The sequence below is a fragment of the Hemitrygon akajei genome, chromosome 21 (assembly GCF_048418815.1).
Source record: "Hemitrygon akajei chromosome 21, sHemAka1.3, whole genome shotgun sequence".
Classification (NCBI taxonomy): domain Eukaryota; kingdom Metazoa; phylum Chordata; class Chondrichthyes; order Myliobatiformes; family Dasyatidae; genus Hemitrygon; species Hemitrygon akajei.
The window spans coordinates 9,517,004-9,534,449 of record NC_133144.1 but is presented as its reverse complement, the minus strand read 5'-3'; the positions used below and the strand labels follow the sequence as shown (position 1 = coordinate 9,534,449).

Sequence of the window (17,446 nt, the reverse complement as noted above, 5' to 3'; positions counted from 1 at the left end):
TTAATGTTTTCAGGTCATTAGATTGTTGTGGTACAAAGTTTTGCATTGTTTTGTACCTCTGAAAATGTAATTTCTGCTTCTGTTGCATTTTTAGGTCTGATATCATGAAGCAGGACTGGCCCAGTGTTTGTATGTGCTATCGTTGCTGATGGCACAACTGATCCAATATGAATGTGCATGACATTGGTGGAAGACGACGCTGTGAAGACAATGAGTTTACTTTGCGGATTTACCCTGGGAGTATAGCAGAAGGCACCATTTATTGCCCTGTTGCTGCAAGGAAAAGCACCAGTGCAGCAGAGGTTATTGAAATACTGATTTACAAATTACAACTAGAGAAGACAAAATGCTATGTCCTGGCGGAAGTGAAGGAGTTTGGTGGGGAAGAGTGGATACTCAATCCAACCGACTGTCCTGTGCAGCGCATGATGCTTTGGCCACGCAGTGCCCTAGAAAATCGTTTCAGCAGCGAGGACTATCGCTTCCTGCTTCGAGAAAAAAACCTTGATGGTTCTATTCATTATAGCAATCTGCAGTCATGGTTGAGGGTAACGGAGGAACGGCGGAGGATGATGGAGCGAGGTTTTTTGCCTCAACCCCAGCAGAAAGACTACAATGATCTGTGCAATCTACCAGACTTGAATGAAAACACACTTCTGGATAACCTACGTAGTAGGTATAAACAAGAGCAAATCTACACCTATGTGGGAACGATTTTAATTGCCATAAATCCTTTTAAATTTCTTCCTCTTTACAACCCCAAATATGTAAAAATGTATGATAATCACCAACTGGGTAAACTGGAGCCTCATGTATATGCCATTGCTGATGTGGCATACCATGCCATGTTACAACGCAAGAAGGACCAGTGTATTGTTATTTCGGGTGAGAGTGGCTCAGGAAAGACCCAAAGTACGAACTTCCTGATCCATCATCTTACTGCTTTGAGCCAGAAAGGATTTGCCAGTGGAGTAGAACAGATTATTCTTGGAGCTGGACCCGTGCTGGAGGTAAGATACATCTCGCGATTTCCTCTTGAGGGAATGGAAAGAAACTCATAATTATAAGTCAACAGATTTATGCTTTAATTTTGTTCTAATCCAATTTTACACTGGAAGCAAATTTTTCTGTTTGTAACACATAGCATACCAGTCATACTAAATCTTTCACTTATAAGTGCACTAATGAATCCAAATACTGTGCATCATCGTGTACACAGGTACCTCAGTCGTCAATTTAATGTGTTGCTCTTCAGAAAGTACTTTTTGAGTTTCAGTCCTGCCTTTTATCATGTGAATAGTAAATAGAGTTCTGTAATAATTATTTTTGAATTTTACCAGATCCCACACAGCATATCTTGATTTGAAAATCTAACACCTGGTCTATAAATCATACTATTTTGAGGATTTTGAAAAATGTTCAGCTCCAAGGTACATCTGCAGAAATTTGCTGGAGTCCTCGGTGACATACCAAATTTCAAATTCCTAATGAAGTAGAGTGTGCGTTTTTCTGACTCCCCTTCCTCCAGCCCATAATCAGTTCCTTGCTCTTGCTGATGTTAAATATAAGGTGGTAAGGATTTATCTACCTTGGTGTCAAAATTACCCCTGAAATTAAAACGATCGTCCCAACAAAGTATGACCCACTAGTGGATGAAGTGAAGGAGACGTTGGATCGATGGATAACAATGCCCGTATCAATGATTGGCCGTATAAACATGATCAAAATGAATATAATACCAAAATTTCTATACCTTTTTCAACCACTTCTTCTCCCACTACCAAAATCATTTTTTGATAAGGTTAATAGTATTTTCAGTAAATTCATTTGGAATAATAATAAATCTAGACTGAAACTTAGGTCGGTATACCTGCCTTATGAAAGGGGAGGGCTATGGCTCCCCAACCTGAAATGGTATGGCTCTGCTCAGTTATGTTCTGCAATGTTTTATTTCTCAATGGAGGGCCTTCCAGCCTGGGTGAATATTGAACAGGCATCAGTACCAAACCTCCCATTAAAGCTCTGTCTATAATCCACAGACCCAAGAAATCTGAAAAGAACAACCGAGAACCCTTTCCTCAAAAATACTATTGACATCTGCTGTAAAGCACATCAGCATATTAAAGATACTCCTCCCATCTCTCGCTTCTCCCCAGTATGGGGCAATACATACTTCAGGGCAGGAAGAGCAGATGGTGGTTTCAGATCTGGGCAGACAAAGGAGTACAGAAAATAGAGGACCTTTATATGAATGGTATTCTGATTACATTTGGTCAATTGTGTCAGACGTACCATATTCTTAAGAACACTTTTTAAAATATTTGCAATGAGACATTTCATATTATCAAAATATAAGCATTTAATATCTGAACCACCACTATCACATCTTGAAAATCTTACATTTCTAAACCTAAAGGGGAGGAGTCAGATTTCTTTATTCTATACAACTTTGATGTCATATGATAAGGAGTCCACCACTGCCAGGCTGGAGGCATGGAGACTGGATGTTCAAGAGGACATACAAGAAACTGAGTAGGAAACTGCATGCTTAAAAGCCCAAAAACAATCAATTAATATGAGAATAAAGCTATTACAATATAAATGGTTAATGAGAACTTACATTACCCTGGTCAAACTGAACCGTTGGAGCCCTGACATCCTGGACACTTGTGTTAAACGGTTAAGATGAAAAGGGTACTTTGTTTCACTGTGTATGGGGCTGTCCTAAATTTAAAAAAATACTGGAAAACAATCGTTCAGACAATATGAGATTGTTGGAGTAAAGGTGCCTCACCAAGCAAAAATGTGTGTGCTAGGTATATATCCAAAGAACTTTACTGTTAGTCCAAACCAGTTAACTTTAGTTGACTTTGGACTCCTACAGGCCAGGTGGGTGATAACTTTATCTTGGAGAAAAATGGATATACCTTCGATACATGTATGGGTGAAGGAGATGGCATCTTGTATTATATTGGAGAGACTGACTTGCATAACCAGGGGAAGGTCAGGAGAATTTGAAAATGAGTGGAAACCTTTATTGGAGTTTCTTGGACATCAAGGTGCAGTCATTTTGATATAGCTGTGTGTTGTTGAGTGCTTCTATGGTTTTTTCTGATGTGTTTTTATTTTATTTCTTTATTAAATATGTAAACTATGTGAAATATGATATATTTTCCTTTGATTGTGAAAAACATGAGGACATGTTTCACTATTTAGTTTAATTATTGTTTATATATGTGAAATATATGTAAAATTCAATAAAATATTGTTTTAAAAGAAAGTATGAAGTGATGATTGTTGTGACACCACTCAACTAGCTGGTCTATCTCACTCCTCTACACTTCCTTGTGACAACTTCATACTTTCTTTTAAAACAATAAACCTTTAAACCTTTTAAATCTTGTCAGATTTAAATATGTTGTTTGAGCTGTGTCTAGTAACATACTGTAGTCCTGATTGTGGAGAATAGAGCATTGGCTAAGCACACATCCTTGAGATGTACCTTTCCCTCGCTGACAAACGAGTGTTATAACTGATCTGCATTGACTGTGGTATCCTGATAAAAATTGAGGATCCAGTTGCGAAGGCAGGTTCAACAGCTCAGGCTTTGAAGCTTGGTTATTAGCAGTGAGGGAATATTAGTGTTGAAAGCTGACCGATAAACAACGGCCTGGTATTTGTATTGCTGAAGTCCAGGGTTTTATGATAGGCAAATTGCAGAAGGTCCTGGTCATTGCTTAGGCATGATTAATTTGAGCCAAATCCTTTCAAAACACTTCATTACAGTAGGTGTGAGTGCTACTGGGGTCTAGCGTTGAGGCACTTCACCCTTTTCTTGGGGTGATATGATATGTTTGATGCTCTTTTGAAGCTGATCAGAATCTCTGATTGCTGTATTAAATGTTGATGTCCTCCAGTCATTGAATCTTCAGGCCAATTTAATTCCTGAAGGCAGGAGATGCTGATCAGCACAGATTTTTAGTACCCAGCTAGGTACACAATTGGTGCTTGACATCGGGAGTGTTCAACTTTTTGAAGGGTGTTCTATGGGAATTTGCACTGGTGTATTGTTGTTGGACTTGTTAAAATCTGTGTACAGATTTATCTGTTTGCAAGTGACACAAATAATTTAGCACCTCTACCATATGTATAATTTTATTCCACATATGCTCATTTTGTTGTTTCTATGGTTTCTGAAGAGGCTTGATCACTTGGAACATTGGGTCTGCAGGGCAGTTTAATTCTTGAAGCCAGGAACTGACGTGCATGTTTGGGAATGTAGTTTCTGTTACTTTATCAAAAAGTGAATCTGAGAACTATGATTTTGTTAATAGTTAATGGATTATTTGGTCTAATCAAATAAATTGGAATTGGCTTATTATTGTCACAAGCTATATTGAGAAGCATGTCTTGGAAACTGATCAAATCATTGAGTGCATTGAGATAGAACAAGGTAAAACAATGATAATGCAGACTAAAGTGAAATCAGCTACAGAGGAAGGGAGAATGTCTGTGGTTGGTGGGGTATTTGATTATGCTGGCTCCTTTAATGAAGCAGTGAGAAGCATAGACAGAATCTAGGGACTATTTTCTGTGATGTGCTGAGTAATGTCCACAACTCTCTGCAGTTTAATTTGGTCATGTGCAGAAGAGTTGCCATACCAAGCTGTTTTACATCTAGATCGAATACTTTTGTATTGACTAAAATTGGCTGGGGTTGAAGGGGACATGCCAAATTTCTGTAGCTTCCTGAGCAAGTAGGAGGCATTGGTGAGCTTTCTTAGCTGTGTCATCAATGTTGTTCAAAGTAAAATGTATTATCAGTACGTACATGTCACCACATGCAACCCTGAGATTCTTTTTCTGCGGGTATACCGAGCAAATCTATAGAACAGTAACTGTAAACAGGATCTGTAAACTGTAAAGATCAAGAAATGAAAACTAAATAATCTGTGCAAATGCAGATAATAAATAGCAATAAATAATGTGCATGAAATAACAAGATAAGAGCTCTTATATGAGTAGTTATCCCCTTTTGTACAGGAGCCTGATAGTTGAGGGGTAGTAACTGTTCTTGAACCTGGTGGTTTGAATACCAAAGCACCTGTACCTTCTACCTGAAGGCAGCAGCAGAAAAGAGCATTTCCTGGGTGGTGAGTATCTTTAATAATGGATACTCCTTTTTTTACTGCAACGTTTCATGTACAGTTGCAAAAAAAGTTTGTGAACCATTTGCAATTACCTGTTTTTTGATTACTTATTCATAAAATGTGGACTGATCTTCATCTAAGTCACAAACAATCTACCTAAACTAATAAAACACAAACAATTGTACTTCACGTTCATACTGAGTACTCATTTAAGCAATCATAGTCGGTTCAAAAAAAGTATGTGAACCTCTGGGGTAATGCCTTCTACAAAAGCTATTTAGAGTCAGGTGTTCTAGTCAATGAGATGAGATTGGAGGTGTGGGTTGTAGTGATGCCTTGACCTATAAAAAAGACGTTGTCAGGTCACTGACAGAGCCTGCTCTTCTCAAGAAAGATCTTTGATCAAAACGAATTTCAGAGGACCGTAGAAGAATTGTAGAGATGCATGAAGCGATAAAAGCTAGAAGAGTGTTTCTAAAGACCTGAGTATTCATCAGTCCACAGTAAGAGAAATTGTCTACAAATGGAGGACATTATGTTCTGTTGCTACTCTCCTGAGGAGGAGATGATCAAACCAAGGGCACAATGTGCAATGCAGGAGGTGAAAGAGAACCAAAGGGTAACAGCAAAAGACCTGCAGAAATCTCTAGAACTTGCTAAATTCTCTGTTCATGAGTCCATGATAAGAAAAATACCGAACAAGAATGGTGTTCATGGAAGGACACCATGGAGAAATCCACTGCTCTCCAAAAAAAAAAATGCTGCACTGTTAAGCTTGCAAAAGACCACCTGGATGTTCTACAGTACTTTTTGGCAGAAATTCACACTGCTATGTTTTGAGGAAAAAGGGCACTGGACACAACACCAAAACCTCATCCCAATTGTAAAGCATAGTGGAAGGAGCATCATGGTTTGAGGCTGCTTTGCTGCCTCAAGACCTGGAGAACTTGCAATCGTAGAGGAAGCAATTAATTCCAATCTATCAAGACATTCTACAGGAGAATGTCAGGGTAGTGATCATCACCAAAAGCTTAATAGAAGTTGGATGATGCAACAAGACAATGATCCAAAACAAGAGTAAACCAACAACAGAATGGTTTAAAAAGAAGAAAATTCATGTTTTGGAATAGCTGGTTTAAGATCACTTTCAGGACTATGTATGACCCAGACCTTAACCCAATTGAGATGCTGTGGCATGACCTGAGGAGGTCTGTTCATGCAAGGTATCCAAGAAATATTGATGAACTGAAACAGTTTTGTATGGAGCAGTGGTCTAAAATTCTTCCTTGCCGTTGTGCAAGTTTGATCAGCAGCTACAGGAAATGTTTGGTGGAGGTTATTACTGCTAAAGGATTTTCTACCAGTTATTAAATACAAGGGTTCACATACCTTTTCCCACCTGGACTGTGAATAATTATTCAATGTGTTCAATAAAGTAATGGAAAGTATAATTGTTTGAGTGTTTTTAGTTTAAGAAGATTGTGTTTGTATATTATTGTGACTTGGATGAAGATCAGACCACATTTTATGAGTGAGTAATGCCGAAAACTAGGTGATTGCAAAGGGTTCACAAACTTTGTCTTGTAACTGTAGATGTGCTCAATGGTTGGAAGGGTTTTACCTGTGATGTACTGAGCTGAATCCACTCTTGTTGGATTTTCTGCTCAAAGGTATTGGTGTTCTCATAGCAGATTGTAATGAAGTTAGTCAGAACACTTTCCACCATACACCTGTCTAAATTTGCCAAAGTTTTCGATGACATGCTGAATCTCCACAGATTCCTGAGAAAGTAGAGGCGTTGCTGTGCTTTCTTCACAATTATATTTACGTGATAGGTCCTCTGAGATATGGACACCCAGGAATTTAAAGTTACTGATCCTCTCCACCTCTGATCATCCAATGATTACTGGCTCATGGACTTCTGCTTTCCTTGTCCCAAGTGAGAGGTTGTTGTTATTACACCACTCAGCCAAGTTTTCAATCTCTCTCCTCCATGCTGATTCATCACCACCTTTGATATGGTCCAGTACATGGTGTTGGAGCTGTACTTAGACCACACAGTCATGGGTGTAAAGCAAGAAGAGCAGAGGGCTAAGAATACATCCCTGTGATGCTCCTGTGGAAATGGAGATTGTGGAGGAGATGTTTTTACCTATCTGAACTGACTAGGGTCGACAAGTGAGGGATTCCAGGATCCAGTTATAACAAGGGAGTATTGAAACCCAGGTCTTGGATTAGTTTTGAGGTGTTGATGGTGTTAAATGCCAAGCTATTATCAATAAATAACATCCTGATGTATGCATCTTGTTTTTGGACCAGAGCAGGATTTTGTGATGTTCAAACCTGGGAACTTGAAGATCTAAATCCCCAATACCATTGATGTAGACATGTGCATGAGCACCCCCCAATGAAGGCAGTGACTGTTAATGTAGACATGAGCATGAGCACCACCACCCCACCCATGAAGGCAGTGACCATCTCTTTGTTTTGCTGCTATTGAGGGAAAGATTGATGTCATGACACCTTACCTGATGTTCTGAACCCCCCCGTCCCCAAAACAAGATCTCGGTTACAAATTCCTTGCACTCTCACCCCAGATCACTTTCAGGCTTATGTGTGACCCAGTGCTGAATCATCAGGATTTTCAAATAATCAAGGGAGTAGGCTCTTCCAGTTTAATTTTGTGTGCCTGCTAGGTCTCCCATCATTCTTCTCTGAAAAGAAAGCAAATTGATTATCTCCAAATTTTCCAGCCCTGGCAGCATTCCCTCTCTATTCTTTCCAGTGGAATTGTCTTTCCTGTTATGTGAAGGTATTTACATAGTACTATTGGTCAGGGAGTTCTGAGAATTTGACAAAGACTAAAGTGATCTTTGATAGTGTGATGGTTTTTTTGATGTGTCCCTGACTCTCTTTCAAGATCGTTTAATGTCATTTCTTGTAAAGGAGAATGAGATAATTGTTACTCCTGATGTAATGCAGAACAAAAAAACAACACAAGAGTAAGAATACAATAATAAAAACACAACTATAAATACATAAGATTGCTTATATACACTAATTGTTTGTCCATCATGCGACACTTGGCTGCACATAAGGTGATAGACAGGAAATAATGGTGGAGTTAGTGAGTGGAGCTGTTGGTCAGCCTTGTTGCTTGGGGAAAGTGGTTGTTTTTGAGTCTAGTCTTGATGTGGATGCTATGTAGTTTCCTCCCTGCTTGGATGAGGCAAACAGTCTTCTGTGAGCTGGGTGGATGGGATCCTTCATGATGTTTCTCACCTTGGTGGAGAGAAACTGGTGATTATCTTTGCATCATCAATGTGGACGGGAGAGGTTCCGGAGGATTGGAGGGTTGTGAATGTTGTTCCTTTATTCAAGAAAGGGAGTAGAGATAGCCCAGGAAATTATAGACCAGTGAGTCTTACTTCAGTGGTTGGTAAGTTGATGGAGAAAATCCTGAGAGGCAGGATTTATGAACATTTGGAGAGGTATAATATGATTAGGAATAGTCAGCATGGCTTTGTAAAGGGCAGGTCGTGCCTTACAAGCCTGATTGAATTTTTTGAGGATGTGACCAAACACATTGATGAAGGAAGGGCAGTAGATGTAGTGTATATGGATTTCAGCAAGACGTTTGATAAGATACCCCATGCAAGGCTTTTTGAGAAAGTAAGGAGGCATGGGATCCAAGAGGACATTGCTTTGTGGATCCAGAACTGGCTTGCCCACAGAAGGCAAAGAGTGGTTGTAGATGGGTCATATTCTGCATGGACTTCGGTGACCAGTGGTGTACCTCAGGGATCTGTTCTGGGACCCCTACTCTTTGTGATTTTTTTTTTTTAATGATCTGGATGAGGAGGTGGAGGGATGGGTTAGTAAATTTGCTGATGACACAAAGGTTGGGGGTGTTGTGGATAGTGTGGAGAACTGTCAGAGTTACAGTGGAACATTGATAGGATGCAAAACTGGGCTGAGAAGTGCAGATGGAGTTCAACCCAAGTAAGTGTGAGGTGGTTCATTTTGGTAGATCAAATATGATGGAAGAATATAGTATTAATGGTAAGACTCTTGGCAGTGTGGATGATCAGAGGAATCTTGGTCCGAGTCCATAGGACACTCAAAGCAGCTGCTCAGATTGATTCTGTGGTTAAGAAGGCGTACGGTGTATTGTCCTTCATCAGTCATGGAATTGAATTTGGGAGCCGAGAGGTAATGTTGCAGCTCTATAGATTTCTGGCCAGACCCCACTTGGAGTACTGCACTCAGTTCTGGTTGCCTCACTACAGGAAGGACATGGAAGCCATGGAAAGTGTGCAGTGGAGATTTATAAGGATGTTGTCTGGATTAGAGAGCATGCCTTATGAGAACAGGTTGAGTGAACTCATCCTTTTCTCCTTGGAGTGACGGAGGATGAGAGGTGACCTGATAGAGATGTATAAGATGATGAGAGGCATTGATCGTGTGGATAGTCAGAGGCTTTTTCCCAGGGCTGAAATGGTTGTCACAAGAGGATACAGATTTAAGGTGCTGGGGAGTAGGTACAGAGGAGATGTCGGGGTAAGTTTTTTACTCAGAGTGGTGAGTGTGTGGAATGGGCCGCTAGCAACGGTGGTGGAGGTGGATATGATAAGAGACTTTTAGATAGGTACATGGAGCTTAGTAAAACAGAGGGCTGCAGATAAGCCTAGTAATTTCTAAGGTAGGGTCATGTTTGGCAGAACTTTGTGAGCCAAAGGGCCTGTATTGTGCTGTAGGTTTTCTATGTTTCTAAGACGTTGTGTCTTCAGCAAGTACTATTAAAGTAGACTTGGCTAGTTTTTGAGCTGCTTTTTGTAGGTGGTTCAAGATGATGAAATCATGCACAGCATACAGTTTTGTGCAAAATTCTTAGGCACATATAGCGAGGGAGTCTGTGTGCGTGTGTGCGTGCACGTGCGCGCCCCTAAGACCTGCTCAGTACTATATGTCCGCTTTATCCTTATTTACAGTTTGTTGCTGTGTTTATTCATTCCCCCTGATCTTGTAAATTCTGAAGAGGCGTTGGTACAGTTGGTTAGTCATTTGCTGCAGCACCTCCTCTTGTGGCCACAAGAATCATGGCTAGGCCACTCGGGTTTCTGGTTAGTCGTCACCTGGAAGTTGGAGTGTTTATTAATAAGAATGTTGTTGAAAGTCAAGGGTAGGTTTAGTCTATATTGGAAGTGGTAAATCTGGCCTGGTGGGTATTTGTGCTTTTAGCCCACGCTTGAATTATGTTTGAGTCTTGCAGTGTGCCGTTATGAGCTTAATCGTATGAGGAGCTGCAAGTGGAGTAGAATATTATGTAAGTTGATTGCAATAATCTAAAGCCATGTCTTAAGCTAGAGGCATAAGTTAAAGGTGAGAGGAGAAAAACTTCAAGGGGACATGAGGGGCAAGTTATCACAACGTATATTGCAGATGCTGTAGTCAAATCAACATGTACAAACAAGCTGGAGGAACTCAGCAGGTTGGGCAGCATCTGTGGAAATGAGCAGTCAACGTTTCGGGCCATGACCCTTTGTCAGGACTGCTCATTTCCACAGATGCTGCCCGACCTGCTGAGTTCCTCCAGCTTGTTTGTATGTGTTGAGGGGCAAGTTGTTCTCTGGAGGGTGGTGAAAACTGGGCTTCCTATTTGGATGTGAGACAGGGCAAGTGACTTGAAGTGTCAGTGTGGGAGCTGTTTGCAACCAGTGACCACAATTCTTTTGGTGTTAAAGTAACTGGGGGAAAGGATAGGATTAAGTCAAAAGTTAGTCCTAAATTAGTGTGGTTGATTGTAAGGTTAGGATAGGTTGTTTGTAGCTAAATGGATGTCTAGCAAGTTGGGAGGCTTTTAAGTATGAGATGGGGAGAGTTCAGACCTCGCTTATTCTTATTGTGAAGGACAAAGCCGGCAGTATTAGCAAACCCAGGTTAACAAGAAAAATTGAGTACTCATCAGGGAGGAAAAAAAATGTTTGTTAGGTAAATATAGCTGGGATCAAGCTTGGATTGACTGATAAGGCAAAGGGGAATCTCAAAATATTCTGTTAGAATATTAAGAGCAAAACTGGTAGCCAGGGAAAGTATAGGGCCCAATAAGGATCACTATGTGTAGAGCCACAGGAGATGAGCAAGGTCTTAAATTCATATTTCTCAAGAAGAAGGTCAGAGACCTCAATAGGTTAAATGGTCTAATTCTGCTCCTAGTTGTCGGAAGATTCCTGGAAAAGATTTTGAGGACAGGATCTGAGATGAGATCTGGAGGCAAAGGTGTTACTGTGCTTAGCTAAACTGGTATTTTAAAATGTGTTTCTGGATCTTTTTGCTTGTGAACTGAAATTATTGCTGAATTGTTATAGTGCCATCAACATTTGTGACAAATCTGAATAATTTCATTGGCTTGAAAGTGTTCATTTAAGAAGGAAGGTTACAGGGGAGGCAGATGTTTGTCCCCCTTTAAACTGAGTTGGAGTGTTATCTTAGTACTGTTTGCTAAAAATTTGAGGGGATTAAATTTCAACACAGATTGATTTCTTGTTTCACATGCTGTAGGCTAAAAACTTGATGTCAATAATTTTCAACACGGTAGTTAATTTCAAACTGGCTGGTTTATAATAACTGTTGAAGTGCTGTGCATTGGGGATAATTGTTTGAGTAAACATGTTTGCTATCAGCCTGTTACTGATTAATGTGGTTATTGAAGAATTCAAGTGCAGATTTGGAGAGTATTTGGTTAGCCTACCAGCTCTGAAGGTCAACCTATTGCTGGTTAAGTTTATACTTGTTGCATAGATGGGAACAAAGCCAGTGTTGTTTTTGGTGTGCAGTGTTCACTTATTTGATTGTGATTGGAGGTTTATACATATTTGCAATATTCAAGAACCTTAAATTGCCACTTTGGTGTTTCTGATATTATTTCGAGGTAATACTCTGCATTCTTAAATAATTGGAACTGAACTATTGATTCAATTTTACTTTCTCATCTGTGGTTTATTTTCATGTGTCTCTGAGGTGAGTGTTTTTCTATGAATGGTAGGAGCAGCTGTTGATCCCAGGGGATCATGGGTTTGTGACTTGGACTTTGTCCTCTCCAGGGCGCAAGCTTGTGCGGGAAGATTTGAAGAACCGGCTGTTGCCCATGTGGATGATGTGGAGTGGCTTCCCCCCCTCCACATCACTGATGTAGTCCAAGGGAAGGGCAAGTGTCAATACAGCTTGGCACCAGTGTCCTGCCTTAGGGACCCCAGCTCCAGATTTCTTCCTCGAGGTTTAATCCCGAAGCTTTTCCCATGGGTGGGTATGGCTGTAAGGCAGCAGAGGTTTAAAATCAGAGTTTTCCTTCTAGGAGGGCTGCCATCCAAGGCTGACGAGCCCTACCTGCCTGATTTCTATAAATAATGATGCAATATTTACATGATCTTACTTGAAGCTTTGACTTGAACTTTGTAGTGAGTATTAGTGCCCAGCTACCAGGATATGGCAGTCTTGTTAATTGTCCTGGTAATTCACCCCTCATTCTAACAAACTGGTATTAATGGCATTTATACCAGTAACTTTGAATGATACTGTGAACAGGAATATGAATATCATCTTAATTTGTTTTTAATGACAGCCTGAACTACTTCTGATCAAGTATCAGTAAAACAAGTTTGTATGCGCTCCTTATTTTAATTCAGACGAAAATCCACAAGGACAACTTTATACTGCAAATGAAACAAAATGCAGAAATATTCATTTTCTAAATGAACTAAATGTAATAAATGAAATCCAGAATTGGAAAAAATGGCAGAAGATCTTTTTGAGTTTTTTAATACAATTTGGCATCATAATGATGTAGTAGTTAGTGTGACAAAGGGTCCCGCCGCTGCCTGTAAGAAGTTCGTATGTTCTCCCTGTGAACACGTGGATTTCCTCCCTCATCCCAAAGATGTAGGGTTGGTAGGTTAATTGGTCACATGGGTTTATTGGGCGATACGTGTTCGCTAGGCTGGAAGGGGTTGTTACCATTGGTGTATCTCCAAAAAAAAACCTTTAAAAATCTCGGTGGGTCATGTAGCATCGGTGGGTCCCACAGAATTGTAGTGGTTAGCATGATGTGTTACTGCTTGGGCATTCCAGAGTTTAGTGTTTAATTTCAGCACCGTTCTGTGGTGAGTCTCTGTCTGTCCTCTCAGTGGAATGTGTGGGTTTTCCATGGGTGCTTTGGTTTCCTCCCACTGTACAAAGATGTACTACTAAATTAATTTGGTCACTAAGTTCTTCCGTGGTTAGGTTAGTCGAGGTTGTGGGGTTGCTGGTGGCATAGCTCAAAGGGCTGGAATGTACTGTCTCTAAATAAAAATAAATAAAGTAAATAAATAAAAAAATTACAAACCTGTTGTGACACTTGAGTGATAGGGAAACATTGAGGTTAGTAGTTTATTCCCTGGAACTCAGAAGAATGAGGGGAAATAATATAGAGGTATACAAAATTGAGGGAGATAGATAAGGTTAATATATACAGGCCCTGCCTTCAAGTTGGGTGAGACTGGAATTTGAGGTCATAAGTCTAGTGAAATGTTTGAGAGGAATCAAGGGGGAAGCTTCATTCAGGGTGGTGAGTGGAATGACTGCCAGCGGAAGTGGTGGCTGGGGGTGGGGTTAGATTTCAACATTTAAGAGAAACTTGGATGAGGGATTTTGAAGGATATGGTCCAGGTGCAGGTAAATGGGACTATGCAAAAGATTAGGTCAGTGCAGACTAAGTGGGCATAAAAGCTATAGTGCTCTATGACTCTGTTTTCAGCTAAGCCAACATTATACTTTTCATTTCAGTTTGATTTGGTTCACAAAAGGTCTCCTTTACATGGGGAAGCAAAACTGATTAGATGGTTGTTCTCTCTGTCTACCGGATGACTTTGAACTTTTAGTTGCCAATTAGATTAATTTTCTCTCCCCATTCTTCCCCCCACCCCCATTCCCACAACACCAAATCTGCTTTTGATTTCAAAGCACTGATGCAACAAACTTAAATGCAAGCTGGAGGATTGACTTCTCCTCTGACTTGACATATTTCCAGTTTCTGGGCTTAGCATCAAATTCAAATTCAGGACCAGTACATTTTGGTCCAATTAAGCGGCTGCCTCAATTAGCCAAAGTATTATGAAAATAGTTAAAGTATAAAGAGACAAACTACTATTTAACTGAGTAACAAATTATATATTTAAATGAAATACAGAGCAAATTAGAAACTACCAATACTACTATTCTATAGCACTATAAAACTCTCTTGGTTCCTAATAATTATTGACAGAATTCATTCAGTGTTCTTTTGATTAATTGTAAATGAACAAAATCAGCACAGACACCTAATGCAGATAATGAATTGCTTTCATGCAATGCTTTTGATGATTGCATCCTCCAAGTCTTCATTTTCGTTATAACATTCCAGATGACTGTGAATACTTTCACATTCTTCATAGTTCCCAACCTGAAGTAGTGAAATTGTTTCATCTTCACTCCCAGCTATTTCTGGCATCTCTAAGCCTTGAATACTTGAAACTGCAGTGAGCCAAATAGTTCTGAATTGCAAACGTGCTTATTTATCACCAACTATCAGTGACAAAAATCACTGTTTTTGAATGCAAACACACACAACTGACACTGTTTAAAAATTGTTCGCTTTTAGCATGATGTAGTGTCTAATGGCCACATAATTTCATGTGACTAACACTAGTTAGAAACTGTGTAAGCAAGTCTCCTCTCCCAGTTAGATAGTGTAGTGTTCCAAATAAATGGAGGGAACCAGGCTATTTACTTGATTACTTTTTGTTTTTTAAGAGTTGTCCTGAATAAATGACTCCCCGATTTACTGATGACCCAATTAACAGGAATCTAGCTGCTTTCAGAACCATTCTAAACTTGCCTCTTCAGCAATTTTTCTGTGCTCCTTTAAGGTATTTCAGACTGTTTACACCCCCCCCCCACGTAACTTAGTATTCGCCAGTTTTTATCATAGTACTTTTCAAACTGAAAACTTGATTTCTAGTTCTTGCTTGTGCATACATACTTGCACACAGAGCCTGCTTCTTAGCTTCTTCCCAGAGGCCCATCCACTCCTTTATTTCTGTCAACTGCTGTCCTTGCAGAACTTTCCAATGCAACTTCAGGAGATGTGGCACATTTTTTACCTCTACCATGTACTGGTTCATTAATAAAGCTTGAAGTACAGGATGAAATTTCTCATGGTAGTTGTAACTCGGGCATTATTTGGTTTGCTGTTTAAGCCAGACTTGAGTTAATTTTCTTGGTCAGTATTGTATTATTAGTATGACATTTGGCTTTAGTACACCTTGACCATAAATGACTGTCACAAAAGGATCGTTTTTGTAAAACCATAAGGCACAACAGAAGTCCTTTTGAGAAGTAAACAAATGTAGAGACTGGGTGAATCCAATGCTAGCAATTTAGCAATTGAGAGAATAGATTATATTGGAAAATAGTGCAATTACCCGTAGTTCATTTTCTCCCCCCGGCAGGCTTTGTTCTGATTTGATCTTATTTTCTTTAATCTTCATTTGAGTCCAGCATTGCAAAGCCAAGTAACCTCAGTGATGAAGGGAAATGTACTTTTTCTGTCATCAATCACTTTTGTTTATATCAGCTAACCAGAGTAATTGAAAAATATTTACAAATCTTTTGCAAAATTTTAAGTTGAAAAATGCAGGTAACCTGAAATAAAGCCACAGAAGGTGAAGTGAAGACATAGGTCAAGTACAGAGAAATCCAGGTGTTTCTGATTGACCTTTATGAGAATCAAACTGATTCTAATGCAAGACCACAGAGTTGAAACATTAAGTTTTTTCCTCCACACGTTGTCTGCATTGGTAAATATTTCCAGCACTTCCTGTTAATTTCAGGAAGGATTTCTTTCTGGAATAAGAATGTCTTATACCAGATAAATTCTGACATTTGTATCAGAGATTGAAGCAGGGGCCATTCAGCCATTATTTCAATTTGTGAAAGATAACGGCCCTTCTCCAGGCTGGGGGGGGGGGGGGGGGGCGGGGTGGTCTAAGATTAGGTGGCATAGATTCATGGTAAGGGGGAAAGACTTGAGGGGCAACTTTTTTGTGCAGAAGGTGGTGAGCACATGGAAGGAATTGCCAGAAGAAGTGTTGAAGTAGGTGCAATAAGAGGACTTGGGTATTTAGGGTTAAGGCTCAGAGGGATATTCTCCAAATGCAGGAAATTGGGTCTATAGTCGCATAGACTTATTGGGCTGGCTATATCCATGCTATATTGTTCTATAATTCTATGACTGCACAGTGGATTAGGAAATTTGTGTTGAATTGAAGCAGATGTAGCCTAAAACAAGTTCAAAGTCATTGAACACCGATAAACTAAATTCTAAGCTTATGGAATGCTCCATTGTCATCTTGGGCCAAGAATGGGTGCGGCATGTCCTCATAATAACAATGGATAAATTAATCGTTTTAACTCCAAATGGGTACTCCTTTGCTATTCCCTAGATTCTGATCCCCATCTCATAGTAGCCTTTCTTGTTGGTTTTTCTCTGCATAAGGAATAAAGAATAACAGTGGAATAAGACCATAAATCATGTGAGCAGAATTAAGCCCATTGAATTTGCTCTGCCATTCGATGATCACTGATCTATTATCTCCCTCAATCTCATTCTCCTGCCTTCTCCCTATAACTTTTGATGCCATGACTAATCAAGAACCTGTCAATCTCTGCTTTAAATATTCTCAATGACTTGGCCTCCATAGCTGTCCATGGCAATGAATTCAACAGGTTCACCACAATCTGGCTAAAAAAGTTCCTTCTCACCTCTGTTCGAAATGGATCTGTCTATTCTGAGGCTGTGCCATCTGGTCCTTGACTCCCCCACTATAGGAAACATCCTTTCCATATCTGCCATTATTCTAAACTCTGGTGAGTACAGGTCCAGGACCATCAAATGCTTCTTGTATGTTAACCCTCATGATCATTCTTGTGAACCTCCTCTGGGCCCTCTCCAATGCCAGCACATCCAAATTGCTCATTGTACTCCAAGTGCAGTCCCACCAATGCTTGTAAAGCCTCAGCATTATATCCTTGCTTTAGATTCTCATCTTCTGGATAGGAATACGAGCAGGAATATGTTCTTGTGTTGTTCTGCTAGCCAGGGTATACCTCTCTTGACTGGGGCTCATGGTTTAGCACGTTACTGAGGTATGAATTATTATTTCTGCAGACTTCATGACTGCATGTTTGTAGTTACAAGAAGTAATTGTTTAAATCTGTTT

At 39.8% G+C, this 17,446-nt stretch overlaps 1 protein-coding gene across 6 annotated transcripts in view; it reads left to right on the top strand.

Annotated features, from left to right (window-relative positions):
- Positions 1-17,446, top strand: part of myo9aa (myosin IXAa) — a 354,781-nt gene that overhangs the window by 45,143 nt on the left and 292,192 nt on the right. For all 6 annotated transcript variants that reach the window (XM_073024759.1, XM_073024757.1, XM_073024760.1 and 3 more), the window contains exon 2: positions 95-1,010. In XM_073024759.1, the coding sequence (XP_072880860.1) occupies positions 168-1,010 (843 nt within the window). In that variant the 5' untranslated portion in view covers positions 95-167. The remainder of the gene's footprint in view (positions 1-94; positions 1,011-17,446) is intronic.